Source organism: Cervus elaphus, chromosome 4, assembly GCF_910594005.1.
Source record: "Cervus elaphus chromosome 4, mCerEla1.1, whole genome shotgun sequence".
Lineage (NCBI taxonomy): Eukaryota > Metazoa > Chordata > Mammalia > Artiodactyla > Cervidae > Cervus > Cervus elaphus.
The window spans coordinates 62,352,417-62,366,203 of record NC_057818.1 but is presented as its reverse complement, the minus strand read 5'-3'; the positions used below and the strand labels follow the sequence as shown (position 1 = coordinate 62,366,203).

General features: G+C 42.4%; 1 protein-coding gene across 1 annotated transcript in view; it reads right to left on the bottom strand.

The window, feature by feature from the left end:
• Positions 1 to 1,401: 1,401 nt before the first annotated feature.
• The window catches only part of LOC122689589 (zinc finger protein 708-like), an 85,886-nt gene continuing 73,500 nt past the window's right edge, over positions 1,402 to 13,787 (bottom strand). Inside the window, 2 exon segments of the mRNA XM_043896177.1 lie at positions 1,402 to 3,913; positions 6,764 to 6,859. Coding sequence (XP_043752112.1) covers positions 1,689 to 3,913; positions 6,764 to 6,859 — 2,321 coding nt within the window. The 3' untranslated portion in view covers positions 1,402 to 1,688.

The following is a 13,787-nucleotide window of genomic DNA, read 5'->3' as shown; positions in this document are numbered from 1 at the left end:
TGAGCAGAGAAAGAGGCAGTAATTGGGGTTCAGGTTTTTATAAGAGGCTCTGGGCGAAGTGCTGTGGGCTCCCCAGGCTGAATGTGGATGGACCCATTCAAACCAAGAGGAGCAGGATTCTAGTGAGCTCTGAGGGTGTCACTGAAGGGGAGCCTGTGAATAGGCCCTGGGGTTAGGCAAGCCTGCTGGTCTCAAGGAAGGGGGTCTTCTGGTGCAAGTGCTCACAGGATTGGCTGGTGTGAGTTCAAGGATCTGCAGGCTGCCTGCTCCCCAGACAGATGCTGAGGCAGCAACAGCATGGAGCAGTTCAGGGGAGCTCTCAACAGTACTCTGTATGATCCTTCTTATTAGAACCATCACAATGTCCCTGCAGCTACAGAGAGGGGGGAAAGTACAATGGAGAAATGATGGGAAATACATGATCAAATGATTTGAGGCTTAAGGGCAGGAAGGGAACTAATTGTTACAGACTTCACCCTTCTATGCTACTGAAGAGTTTCTCGTTAGGTATTCCTTCCTGAAACCTTAAATTGCTAGGCTAACACTTCATTCATTACACACCAACATTTACACAAGAAACCATTCAGTTTTATTGATTAACATGTATGCTTATCACACACAGAATAAAACCTTTTACACTCCACTATGTAACTTTGGTTAAAATACAGATTATAAGCATGAACAATGATAATATTACCTCTGATACAATGATCTGAGAACTGTGATTTCTACGGTTACAAAAGGGAGGCTAATCATTTAAGAAGACATACACTAATTACATGACTTTTCTGGGAAGGGTTTTCCGTACATTTCTAGGGTTGCAGAGATGTCTTTAACTGAAACATGGCTACAGATATTCATGACTTTTGTTGATATTATAAAATACATCAAGATTTTAGTGAACTGTCTTTGTACTTTACTTTAAAAGCAAGTGACATAACTATTGAAAATATACCTTGAAAATGTACTTTAATCTGTGGAATTATTCCCTGAACACTTACATCACGGTGACTTACAGGGATGTGTGACATGAATGACAAACACCACCATTTAGATGTTCACTGCACGTGTTACATTCCTGTGTCCTTAATCTTATAATGGAGAAAATTATAAATGTTTTCTTCCTAGAAAGAAGGGCTTCTCTCATCTTTGAGGTAGCAACCATCAAAAACATAACTTTGCATGCACACTAGAAATGAAGTGTGGCATGGAGTAATTTGAGAATTCAGTTACATACATTTTGGTTTTCAAATAATCACAAATCATGTCAATATCAACAAACATACATAGCTAGTAACTGTACATGACTAAACATCACCTCTTCATCTTGTGATCCATACTAACATATCAATTTTCTGTCTATTTTAACTATGAATCAGTAACTACAATATTTTTCCCTAAGAGGAACATCAGAAAACAGGATTTATGAAATGCTTTCTAGTATGCATTTCCTGATATTTATTTAGATTTGATTTTTTGTAAATACTTATTTATATTTTCTTTACGTCATTCTGTATCTTTCTTATATAAACAGTCTTGCGTTTCCTGAACTGTATGTTCAGGACAAACCTCTTCCATGTCTTACTTCATTACTAGGGTTTCCCTCCAGGACATGCTCTCTGATGTCCAGTGAGATGAGAGCTCTGATTAAAGCCTTTGCAGGTTTCCTTACATTTATGAGATTTCCTTCAGTATGAATTATCTGATGGTAAGTAAAACCAATGTGCTGGGTTAAAGTCTATGTCACAATCCTTACATTTATAAGGCTCCTCTTCAGTATGAATTCGCTCATGTTAAATAAGAGTTGCATAATGACTGAAAACTTTACCACCTTCTTTACATTTATAAGTTTTCCCTCCAGTGTGAATTCTCTGATGGCGATTAAGACCGGCGCGGCGCCTAAAGTCTTTGCCACAATCCTTACATTTAAAAGGCTTCTCTCCAGTATGAATTCGCTGGTGTTGAGTGAGAGTAGAGCGTTGACTGAAAGCTTTTCCACATTTTTGACATTTATAAGGTTTCTCTCCAGTGTGAATTCTCTGATGGCGAGTAAGATTTGAGTGCCAGCTAAAGCCTTTGCCACAATCCTTACATTTATAAGGCTTCTCTCCAGTATGAACTCTCTGATGGTACATAAGGCCTGAGCCCTGGCTAAAGTCTTTGCCACAATCCTTACATTTATAAGGCTTCTCTCCAGTATGAACTCTCTGATGGTACATAAGGCCTGAGCCTTGGCTAAAGTCTTTGCCACAATCCTTACATTTATAAGGCTTCTCTCCAGAGTGAACTCTCTGATGGTACATAAGGCCTGAGCCCTGGCTAAAGTCTTTGCCACAATCCTTACATTTATAAGGCTTCTCTCCAGTATGAATTCGCTGGTGTTTATTACGAGTTGCGTATTGACTGAAAGCTTTTCCACATTCTTGACATTTATACGGTTTCTCTCCAGTGTGAATTCTCTGATGGCAAGTAAGACCTCTGCGTTGAATAAAGCCTTTGCCACAATCCTTACATTTATAAGGCTTCTCTCCAGTATGAATTCGCTGGTGTTTAATAAGAGTTACGTATTGACTGAAAGCTTTTCCACATTCTTGACATTTATAAGGTTTCTCTCCAGCATGAATTACCTGATGTTTATGAAGACATGAGCACTGTTTAAAGGCTTTGCCATAATCCTTACATTTAAAAGACTTCTCCCGTGTATGGACTCTCTGATGGTAAGTAAGACTTGAGTGCTGGCTAAAGCCTTCACCACATTCCTTACATTTATAAGGCTTCTGGCCAATATGGATTCGCTGATGTTGACTAAGTTTTGAACTCTGATTAAATGATTTGTCACATTCTGTACCTTTGAAAGTATTCCATCCTGTATGAATTTCCCTATGTTTACAGAGGTTGAGTGCGTTAGTAAAGACTTTCTCACATTTCTTACACTTGTAGTTTTTCTGTGGATTCTGAATACTCTGCTGTTGAATAAGTTCTGAAGACTGATTAGAAACATCATATTCACTACAATTGTAAGTCTTCTCTCCAGTATGTGTACTCTTATTTAGTGAAAGACCTGATGCTCGACAAAAGATATTCCTACCTGTATTACTTTCAGAATCCTTATCTGAAGATTGAGGTGCCTGGTGTTTCCTAAGATCAGAGTCTTGTCCAATGTTATACCCACTGTCATTGCATGAACAGTTTCTTGCTCCATCATAAATACTCTGGAAACTATTGGCTTTGGAGCTCCTACTTAAGGCCTGACTCGTGTTATTACACATGAAAAGTTGTTTTATATTAACCCTATCATGATATGTATCAAACGGTGATGGTTGAATTAAGTCTCTTCCATTATTATCAACATTACAAATTTTGGATTGGGGAGAACCTGTCTGTTGGTGGAAGAATAATGACCTGTTGTTCACAGACCCCTCAAGTTGATTATATTGTGAGTTTTCCCCATCATGTGTAAACTTCTCCTTTTCAGACGTGGTTGAATGTATGTGTAATCGAAGTCTATGTTCAGAGTGGTTTGAACGACCATTTGGAGTAGAGACTGGATGACCTTCCAGATTTTCCACATTTCCCCTCAGAGAACGTGTGTGTTTCAAAAACTGATGTGAGTCATTGCTTACAAAGATACACTGCGCGGCAGACGGTGATGACTGAAACGGGTGCTTTCCCCAATTTGACTCCCAGTGCTCATTTCTTCTGGCAGTCATGTCCACAGTATGTGAAACGGTCTCAATTTCTTTATGTCCATATAAACATCCTCTCAGTCTGTCACATACCCTTGTATGTCCCCAGTCTTTGGTTAAATGTTCATTTCCGAGGGGAGCTCTTTCATATAGGTTTGCTTTTTGGATTGAATTTTCAAACCTTGGATTCTTTGACATCAAACCATGGGTGTTGTGAGAAGACACAGCTGAAAGATACCAAATAGAAGCTTTCTTATCTACTATTCTCAGTGAATATCCTTGAAGATTTAGAGAAAATGGGGACCCAAGGATCAAGATGCCAGAGGATTAGGCAGATTGGAGTTCATCTCACTCCACAAATGCATCAAGAATACATCAGAGTTGGAAGAATTCTCACAGAGCCCCCTCTGAACACTAGCAAAGAACCTACACCACCTAAAAGGACAAGAAAGATTCCTGCTGAGCCAGGTAGGACCAAAAAAGAAGGAGGAGGAGGAAGAGGAGAGCAACTGGGATGGGACCTGTAATCTTGGGGGGATCTGAAGAGAGAAGAGGTGTCCACATCTGGGGGAGCCCCTCACTGGGGGAGCCCAGTTTGGACAGAAGGAGAGCCTCATTCTCTGTGGAAGAGAACATGGCAACCCGCGTGTGTCAGAGGGGAGTGAGAGCTGCAGATGGGGTGCTGACCCTGCCCTGCCCACCCAGCCTGAGAGGGTGTCCACCTCAAGGGAGTCCACCACTGCAGACAAGGGCTGGGTGCTGGAACGTGGGCTTTGGAGAGCAGACCCAGGCAGAGGACTGCGGTTGGCCATGAGGAGACATCCTGAGGGGACGGGAGGGAGGGAGGAGCTCTGCAAATGGGACGCTTGTGGCAGAAGCCTGCACCACCAAAGCGCAGAGTGCCATTGTTGAGTGAGGCCCAAAGGGAAGAACCCCACCGCAGCCTCTCCCCCCGGTGCTGGCCCCTCATCCCTGGCAGTAGGGAGGACCACCACCCGGGTGGGCTCTACTGAGGCCCAGCCACGGCCTCCCCCATGCCCCTCCTCCCCCGTCAGCAGACCCCTGTGCCCTGGGGCAGCCTCTGGAGCAGACACCTGTGGGTGGGCCACATGCTCAGATGGAGCTGAAAGCACAGCTGAGCCCCAGGGTTAAGGAAGCAAACCTGAGGTCTCTGCTCGCAGCTGCACTAACCATGCTTTTACACAGGCAACCGGCTTTGTCAGCTCAGCCCTTGCAGAGCATCTGAAGGACAAGGGGGACGCCCCCGGTCACAGCAGGTGTGGCTTTAGCAACTGTAGACTTTGTGGGCTCGGACACGAGGGGACGTGGCCAGGCCGGAGTCTGAGCTGCCCCCACAGCACCACAGCACCTGGGACCTAGGCCCTGAGTTCAGGGGATCTATGCTGGTGACCCAGGGAGAACAACATCTGAGAGACCCCAGGGCCGTGTGCCGGCATACCCATGCATGAGGTGGGGCCAAGATCAGTGCCAACCAGGGTCACACGAGACTCACCCAATGGGTGAAAGTGATGCACAGAGCACGTCCCAAGGGGAACATCCCCAGAGCAGCAATCCTCAGGGGCTTCTCTCCCGGGGGTGTGCTCCAATCCCACCTGCCTCCACACAGATCAGAATCACAGCGAAGAAACAGATCTGGGGGCTCTGTTCCGCCAACCAGGGCGCACACCCACCACAGACAGGGCGGTGACAGCCACAGAGCGATGGGGAAGCGCCCCTCAATATCCAGGGCAGGCTTGGTTACAGCAATCAAGTGCCCATCAAGGGGATCAGGGCACAAACCTCAGGACCAAACTGAGCCCCTAAAGGGCAGGCACAGGAAACAAGAGGAACTAGGATCCTGCAGCCTTCAGGGCAGAGACCACACACAGAAAACGTAATAAAACCAGGGGACAAGGAGTATGGAGCAGAGGAAGGGGCAAAATAATAAGCTACAAGAACCACTAAATGAAGCGGAGACACGCAGTCTAATGATTACCTTTTGCCCTAAGTCGTCTTAAATGGAGACACCAAACATTTTCAGAAATACTAGGTGCCTTCAATTTCTTTAATCAGCTTCTTACCACTTGTGTTCTATTGGAACACATTCTATTAGATGTTTGTATCTAAAAATCATAAATGATATTGACATACAACTAATTAGAAACTGAGGGCCATAGGAAACTGATAACAAATGAGATAAATTAATAAAGTCTGTGGCAGCTGATAAGAAACTAAATAATAAAGGCTTAAGCAATTAAATAAGAAGTGACATTTTAAAAAATGTTTGGGATCACAGAGAACTCTACTGAGTTCCCTGCGGAGACCCAAATGGAAGGAAATCTAACAAAGAGTGGCTATTTATACGTGTACTTTATTCTCTTTGCTGTACAAGAGCACAACATTGTAAAACAATAAGGATTTAAATCCAATAAGGATGTAAAGGACTTCAAAGGACTTTTTTATATGATCTAAAATGTTAATAGTTTCAAACAACCATTAGAAATATGGTGGAAAATGTTCTAAACTATTTTGCCAATTTATTTAATAAATCTTTCAGTTAATTGAATACATTAAAGTATTTTACCATTGAGGAATTGTGGCAAATGCACTTCAGATATTTAAAATGAGTTCACATAACGAAAAGTGAAACACTGATGTAACTCAGAGATTTGCATTCTCTCATTTTATGGAAGTTTTGCTTTATACACTGAAATGAGTTTAAAATTTATAAGGTCATATTTGTAGCTTCCAGTCTTTTAGAAAATATAAATCATAAAATAAATTCGGTCTCCAATATTCCTAGAGTATTGGTAGTTTGTTTGCAATTCCACTCACACATTTCTTTCTAGAGGTAGAAACAAACTTTACAAAGAGCATCTTATATTTACTGGTCAATGGGCAGTTTTCCTAGGACCCTCAAGAAATGAAAGAGCAGCCAACTCATGCAAGTTGTCACAAGCCAAGAAGAGAATTTGAATTCTCACTGTGAATGAGAAAAGCCACAGGAAAAAGGCTGACTTCCTCACTGCTCCTTGGACCTCTCACTTGAGTCATCAGCTCCATCCATTCACACCTACCTGGGTATGTGGCTGTTGTGTCCGTTCTCCTTACATCCCAGGGATTCTTCATTTGCTCCAGAAAGGTGACCAGGTCCGGCTTAGAGACCACAAGACCTGTTCATCAGAGAAAGGAATATTTGTTTTGCTAGAGATTCATAAGTTTCCAACCCAATATGTATTTGGGTGAGAAGAAAACACACAGGTGAATGTTAATATAGCCTAGAGGATGATTTCCCCAAATACTTTATTGAGAGCACCCTTACAATACTAACAAATACATAAAAATCAGATCCTGAGATTCTGGTCAAGTACTACAAGGCTAAAGTAAGTAGTGTAAATGTGGTTTTAAGAGGAAGGTGTCACTATTTAATACCATGGAACTGATTTAATCACCACCACGCTAGAGTGAAGGAGGCAGATAACATCACGAAAGAAAAAGGTTAGAATCATACTGAATCACCATGAAGGCTTTCTTTCTAAACTCACAAATACTCATTTCCTGCTAGAAAGCAGGGATCTGAAGGTGTTGGTGGAAGCAGAAAATTCCAGGAGATGTTCTAGAAATGCAGGAACCAAACCCAGTGGTGGAAAAGGGATTCTGGAAGGCAGTTCTCCTCACCCAAGGAGGCCAGGTTCCCGTAGGTCTCTAACATCACATTCCTGTACAAGTCCCGCTGACCGAGGTCCAGGCATTCCCACTCCTCTTGAGTGAAGTCTATGGCCACATCCTGGAATGTCAGCTGCCCCTGAAATACAAAGTACACATGCCATGTACTTTGGGGTCACAAAGAGTCAGACACAACTGAGATCGCAAAGAGTCAGGCAGGACTGATGACTGAATGACTGAACTGACTGACTGACTGACTGTCATATGGCCAAGAGAAGACTTCCTAACCTGACCCTAAACGAAAGCAGTAATTTCAGAGAACTGATTTTGATTTAGTGTAGTTTCTGGTATCACACAGTAACATTTTCTACCACATTTTTAACCCCAAGAAAAGAGGATATGATTCACAAGAAACTATTCTGATGTGGAAGAGAAATTATAATGTAATCAGATCAACACTGGCATATTTATTTTTGAGTGTTGTACTCGTGTGACCCAGGAAAAATTATCTACCAAAAACCAGGAAACATTTTTAAAAAGCAGATTCTGATCCAAGAGTTCTGGAGTGGAGGAATTGTGCCACATTTTTACCAAGCTTATTTGAACTAGTAATATTGCAAATTCTGCTCCACAAATGACCATTCTGAACAGCAATGAAGGAGAAAAGTAGGGAAGAATTCATACTTAAGTCTGAACTTTAAGTCTTTTACAGATTCTACAGGTCTTATAGGATAGTAACCTTGCAGCAAGAATCATTTTAACTATTTAGTATATACTGTATATCTTTCTGACAGTTTTTACAGAATCTTGAATGTGCAACAGAAATAATAGCTCCTCTGTCCAGAGGATTCTCCAGGAAAGAATACTAGAGTAGGTACCTATTCCCTTCTTCTGAAAATCTTAGAAAAACAGATAAAAAAACAGTGATCAAATCATGTTAACAGGTTTGTGGACACAGACATATACTAAAATGTGACTATATACTTATTAATAGTGAATAGGGAAAAGTTGTCATTTCAATAAAATAAAGTTTGTTTTTTTTTAACTTATTAAAAATGTACATAAATATAATGGGCTGATATTATTTTTATTTCTTTAAATAAACTAGAATACAGACATACAGAATGATGTAACATAAAGTAAAGCTCTGGTTCTGAATTTTTTAATTTCCTGAAAATCTATATCATTTCCAAAGAGCTATAGTTCAAATTTTAACACAGTTGAACATAGATTAGCACTAATAAGATTCTTATACACATTTTGGAAAATACAAAAATGTGATGAGACTCTGTGATGTGAGTGTGGAGTGTACCTGGAAATGACCAGACCTGGGCTTGAGTGAGAAAAATCCCCCAAACCCAGCGTCTCTACTAAACACAGTCATCTTCCAAAGCAAAGAGAAACTTAAGAGCATATGGGATTCCCCCATTAACTGTGATAGTTTAGGCACATCCCTCACTTTTTTTCCCCAAGACAGTTGTTAAAGACAAATGGGGGGGCACTCTTTTGCCCCCTTCTGATGCCTATGTCAGAAGCTTTCTCTATCTCCTTTATACTTTAGTAAAACTTTATTACACACACACACAAAAAAAAAAAGACAAATGGGAAATACATGAGCTGCGTCGCATGGGAATCTCATAGAAGTACTTAAACCAGTGACCATCAGAGTCGTGGGGTTAGAAGTAAATGGAAGAATGCATTACAACTGCATGGGTGTTTTGGCAATATTATGGAAACCATGATCTGAATCCATCATTAAAAAATGTTAGTTTTAAGCAAATTTCACTTCATATATACCTCTTGTGTCATGTAGCCTAATACCACATTTAATTAGTAAGTCTTTCTTATCAACACAGAGGAAGAGGATAGTCTCAACTACATTTTTTATTTTTGAATAAAATCTGGACCACTGAGTCCATTCTATTTCCAAGGGCATTGCCTTTTCCTTCTATTCCAAAGACCTGAAGTTGCATCCAGATATAAACTCATCATGGCATTTCCCCTACTTCCCTAGGATCCCGACACAGAACAGCATTCCACTGGGAATCCCTCATACCAGTGCCTCCCCGTGTTGGTCTTTCACAAAGGGAATATGTTCAACATTGAAACTGACAGAACAATGTTGAGAATTCATCATGCTCTATAGAAAGCCAGGATACATACATTGGATAACAGGCTGTGGGACATAAGGAAGAAACAGTCTAAAGAGCCAGTCTTCTCTAATACAAGAAAAACTGGAAAAAGTAAGCAGTTGGCAACAAACACCCTAGGTAGAAAACTCAGAAGCAGAGAATTGAAGGTTTGCAGATATTCAGACCAGGCATTTCAGGAGGAAAAGCAGACACAGCCCCAGACCCGGGACAGGACATTTACCTGAGAAGCTGCCATTTCCTCCTCTTCTTCCTCCAGCTCTGTGTCTCCTCTGGGGATTTTTATCACAAACTCACATCTGGGCGTTAAGTAGATAACTTAAAAGGCATCCACACAACTCTTGAATCTGCAACTGCTGCAATGATCGAGAAGAAACAGTTTTCTTGTTTCCCTTTGCCGTTTTCAGAGCTCCTTTGTTACTTTCTCCTTCCTGGTCTGCAGCGGATAATCCAGACTAACCTGATATGCTAATCACATCCTTTGTTTGGTGCTTACCTTTCCTGCCTTCTCTATGCAGACCACCCCTGCGAGTTCTTCTCCTTTCTTTCTGCCTTACAGAGTGCAGGCCACAGTACAATTCCCAAGACATAACAGACAGAACTACCAGGTTCCCTGACCCAGCCTGTGAGGGTTTTTGAAACAATGTAAGAGGGAGACCCAGGTCCAAGAGCCAAGAGCTGCAGCTCAGCATTTCTGTGACCTCAGGAAGGGAGCATTTAGGGCAGGAACTTCTAGAAACAAAGAATGTCAGCCTGATTGATTGGGGAGGGGCTCCTTCTAGGATGGGTGTGGACCTCCAAGACCTGGTATCTGTACCCATGAACTATTTATTGCCAAATTCACACTGAAATGCAAGAAAGAAGAGGAAACCACTAATCCATTCAGTTCAGTTCAGTCACTCAGTCATGTCCGACTCTTTGCCACCCCATAAACCACAACACGCCAGGCCTCCCAGTCCATCAACGACTCGCGGAGTCCACCAAAATCCACGTCCATTGAGTCGATGATGCCATCCGACCATCTCATCCTCTGTCGTCCCCTTCTCCTCCTGCCCTCAATCTTTCCCAGCATAAGGGTTTTTTCCAATGAGTCAGCTCCTCACATCAGGTGGCTAGAGTATTGGAATTTCAGCTTCAACATCAGTCCTTCTGTTGCAGGAAGGGGGACCCCTTCCAGGTCCCCAAATTGGGCTCTTGTCTAACACTCGGAAATGAATTGTCTGAGGAGACACATGCTGACAAAGCAAGAGCCTTTATTGGGAAAGGGCACCCGGGTGGAGAGCAGTAGGTAAGGGAACCCAGCAGAACTGCTCTGTCGTGTGGCTGGCAGTCTTGGGTTTTATGGTGATGGGATTAGTTTCCGGGTGGTCTTTGGCCAATCATTCTAATTCAGAGTCTTTCCTGGTGGTGTACGCATCGCTCAGCCAAGATGGATGCTAGCAAGAGGGATTCTGGGAAGTGGACGGATACGCGGTGTCTCCTCTCGACTTTTCCCGAACTCTTCCGGCTGGTGGTGGCTTACTAGCTCCGTATTCCTTATCAGGATCTCCTGTCATAAAACAACTCATGCAAACGGTTACTATGGTGCCTGGCCAGGGTGGGCGGTTTCAATCAGTGTGCTTCCCCTAACACTTCTAATGAACACCCAGGACTGATGTCCTTTAGGATAGACTGGCTGGATATTCTTGAAGTCCAAGGGACTCTCAAGAGTCTTCTCCAACACCAGAGTTCAAAAGCATCATTTAGAAGAAGGAATTCGTAGGGCCTGGACTCCATCTCGGGCCTGTCTGTGCTGATCGTGCTCGGCCACCTCTCCAGTGGACTCTGAACTCTCTGCTTAGTGACTGTGGGAACGACAAAGGAAGGAATAGACCCGCTCCGGACAGGGGAACCTTGAAGATCATATCCAGGTTACTGATCACCTAAGAGAAAACAGACACTAATCACCCCTGCCTCCAGGCAGTATCAGAATGTAAGCACAGGCTTAAATTGGTTATTAACTGGTTGGAATGTAACCGCAGACTTATTGATTATTAACTGTTTGAACACATAACACGTGAATGATGGGGTTATTGTGATTGTATTTACCCTTCCTTTGTAAGCATCAAGGGATTGGGGTGGTGGGTTTGGAGACGTACACATGGGATATAAAAGATTTTCACAAATGCTGGTCGGGGTCCTTGGCTAAGAGAAGACTCTGCCTTGGGCCCGCTAGTGTAATAAACTGCAATCCACTATCTGTATTGTCCTTCTGAGTGAGTTTGTTTCCCGGAAAGCATGGCTATAACAAATTCTTCGGTGCTCAGCTTTCTTTATAGTCCAACTCTCACATCCATACATGACCACTGGAAAAACCATAGCCTTGACCAGATGGACCTTTGTTGGCAAAGTAATGCCTCTGCTTTTTAATATGCTGTCTAGGTTGGTCTTAACTTTCCTTCCAAGGAGTAAGCGTCTTTTAATTTCATGGCTGCACTCACCATCTGCAGTGATTTTGGAGCCCAGGATAATAAAGTCAGCCACTGTTTCCACCATTTCCCCATCTATGTGGCATGATGTGATGGGACTGGATGCAATGATCTGAGTTTTCTGATTGTTGAGCTTTAAGCCAACTTTTTCACTCTCCTCTTTCATTTGCATCAAGACCATTCAGGTATTACCGAAATCAAATCCCTTATGACTATACAGTGGAAGTGAGAAATAGATTTAAGGGACTAGATCTGATAGACAGATTGCCTGATGAACTATGGACTGAGGTTTGTGACATTGTACATGAGACAGGAATCAAGACCATCCCCAAGAAAAAGAAATGTAAAAAAGCACAATGACTGTCTGAGGAGGCCTTACAAATAGCTGTGAAAAGAAGAGAAGTGAAAAGCAAAGGAGAAAGGGAAAGATAGACCTATTTGAATGCAGAGTTTGAAAGAATAGCAAGGAGAGATAAGAAAGGCTTCCTCAGCAATCAATGCAAAGAAATAAAGGAAAACAATAGAATGGAAAAGACTAGAGATCTCTTGAAGAAAATTAGAGATACCAGGGGAACATTTCAAGTAAAGACAGGCTCAATAAAGGACAGAAATGGTATGGACCTAACAGAAGCAGAAGATATGAAGAAGAGGTGGCAAGAATACACAGGAGAACTGTACAAAAAAGATCCTCATGACCCAGACAATCACGGTGGTGTGATCACTCACCTAGAGCCAAACATCCTGCAATGTGAAGTGGCCCTTAGCAAGCATCACTACAAACAAAGCTAGTGGGGGTGATGGAATTCCACTTGAGCTATTTCAAATCCTAAAAGATGATGCTATGAAAGTGCTGCACTCAATATGGCCCCAAATGTGGAAAACTCAGCAGGGGTGTTTTCATTCCAATTCCAAAGAGAGGCCATGCCAAAGAATGATCAAACTACTGCACAATTGCACTCATCTCACACGCTAGTAAACTGATGCTTAAAATTCTCCAAGCTAGGCTTCAGCAATACGTGAACCATGAACTTCCACATGTTCAAGATGGCTTTAGAAAAGGCGAAGGAATCAGCAATCAAATTGCCAACACCTGCTGGGTCATCGAAAAAGCAAGAGAGTTCCAGAAAAACATCTATTTCTGCTTTCTTGACTGTACCAAAGACTTTGACTCTGTGGATCACAATAAACTGCGGAAAATTCTGAAAGAGATGGGAATACCAGACCACCTGACCTGCCTCTTGAGAAACCTGTATGTAGGTCAGGAAGCAACAGTTAAAATTGGACATGGAAGAACAGACTGGTTCCAAATAGGAAAAGGAGTACGTCAAGGGTGTATATTGTCACCAGGTTTATTCAACTTATATGCAGCGTACATCATGAGAAATGCTGGGTGGGAGGAAGCACAAGCTGGAATCAAGATGCCGGGAGAAATATCAATAACCTCAGGTATGCAGATGACACCACCCTTATGGCAGAAAGTAAAGAGGAACTAAAGAAGCTCTTGATAGGGGTGCAAGAAGAAAGTGAAAAAGTTGGCTTAAAACTCAACATTCAGAAAACCAAGATCATGGCCTCCAGTCCCATCACATCATGGCAAATAGATGGGGGAAAAGTGGAAACAGTGACAGTATTACCTTCATCCGGCTCCAAAATCACTGTGGATGGTTACTGTAGCCATGACATTGAAAGACACTTGCTCCTTGGAAGAGAAGCTATGAAAAACCTAGACAGCATATTAAAAAGCAGAGACATCACTTTGCCAGAAGCTATGGTTTTTCTCCTGGTCATGTATGCATGAAATAGACTATAAATAAGGC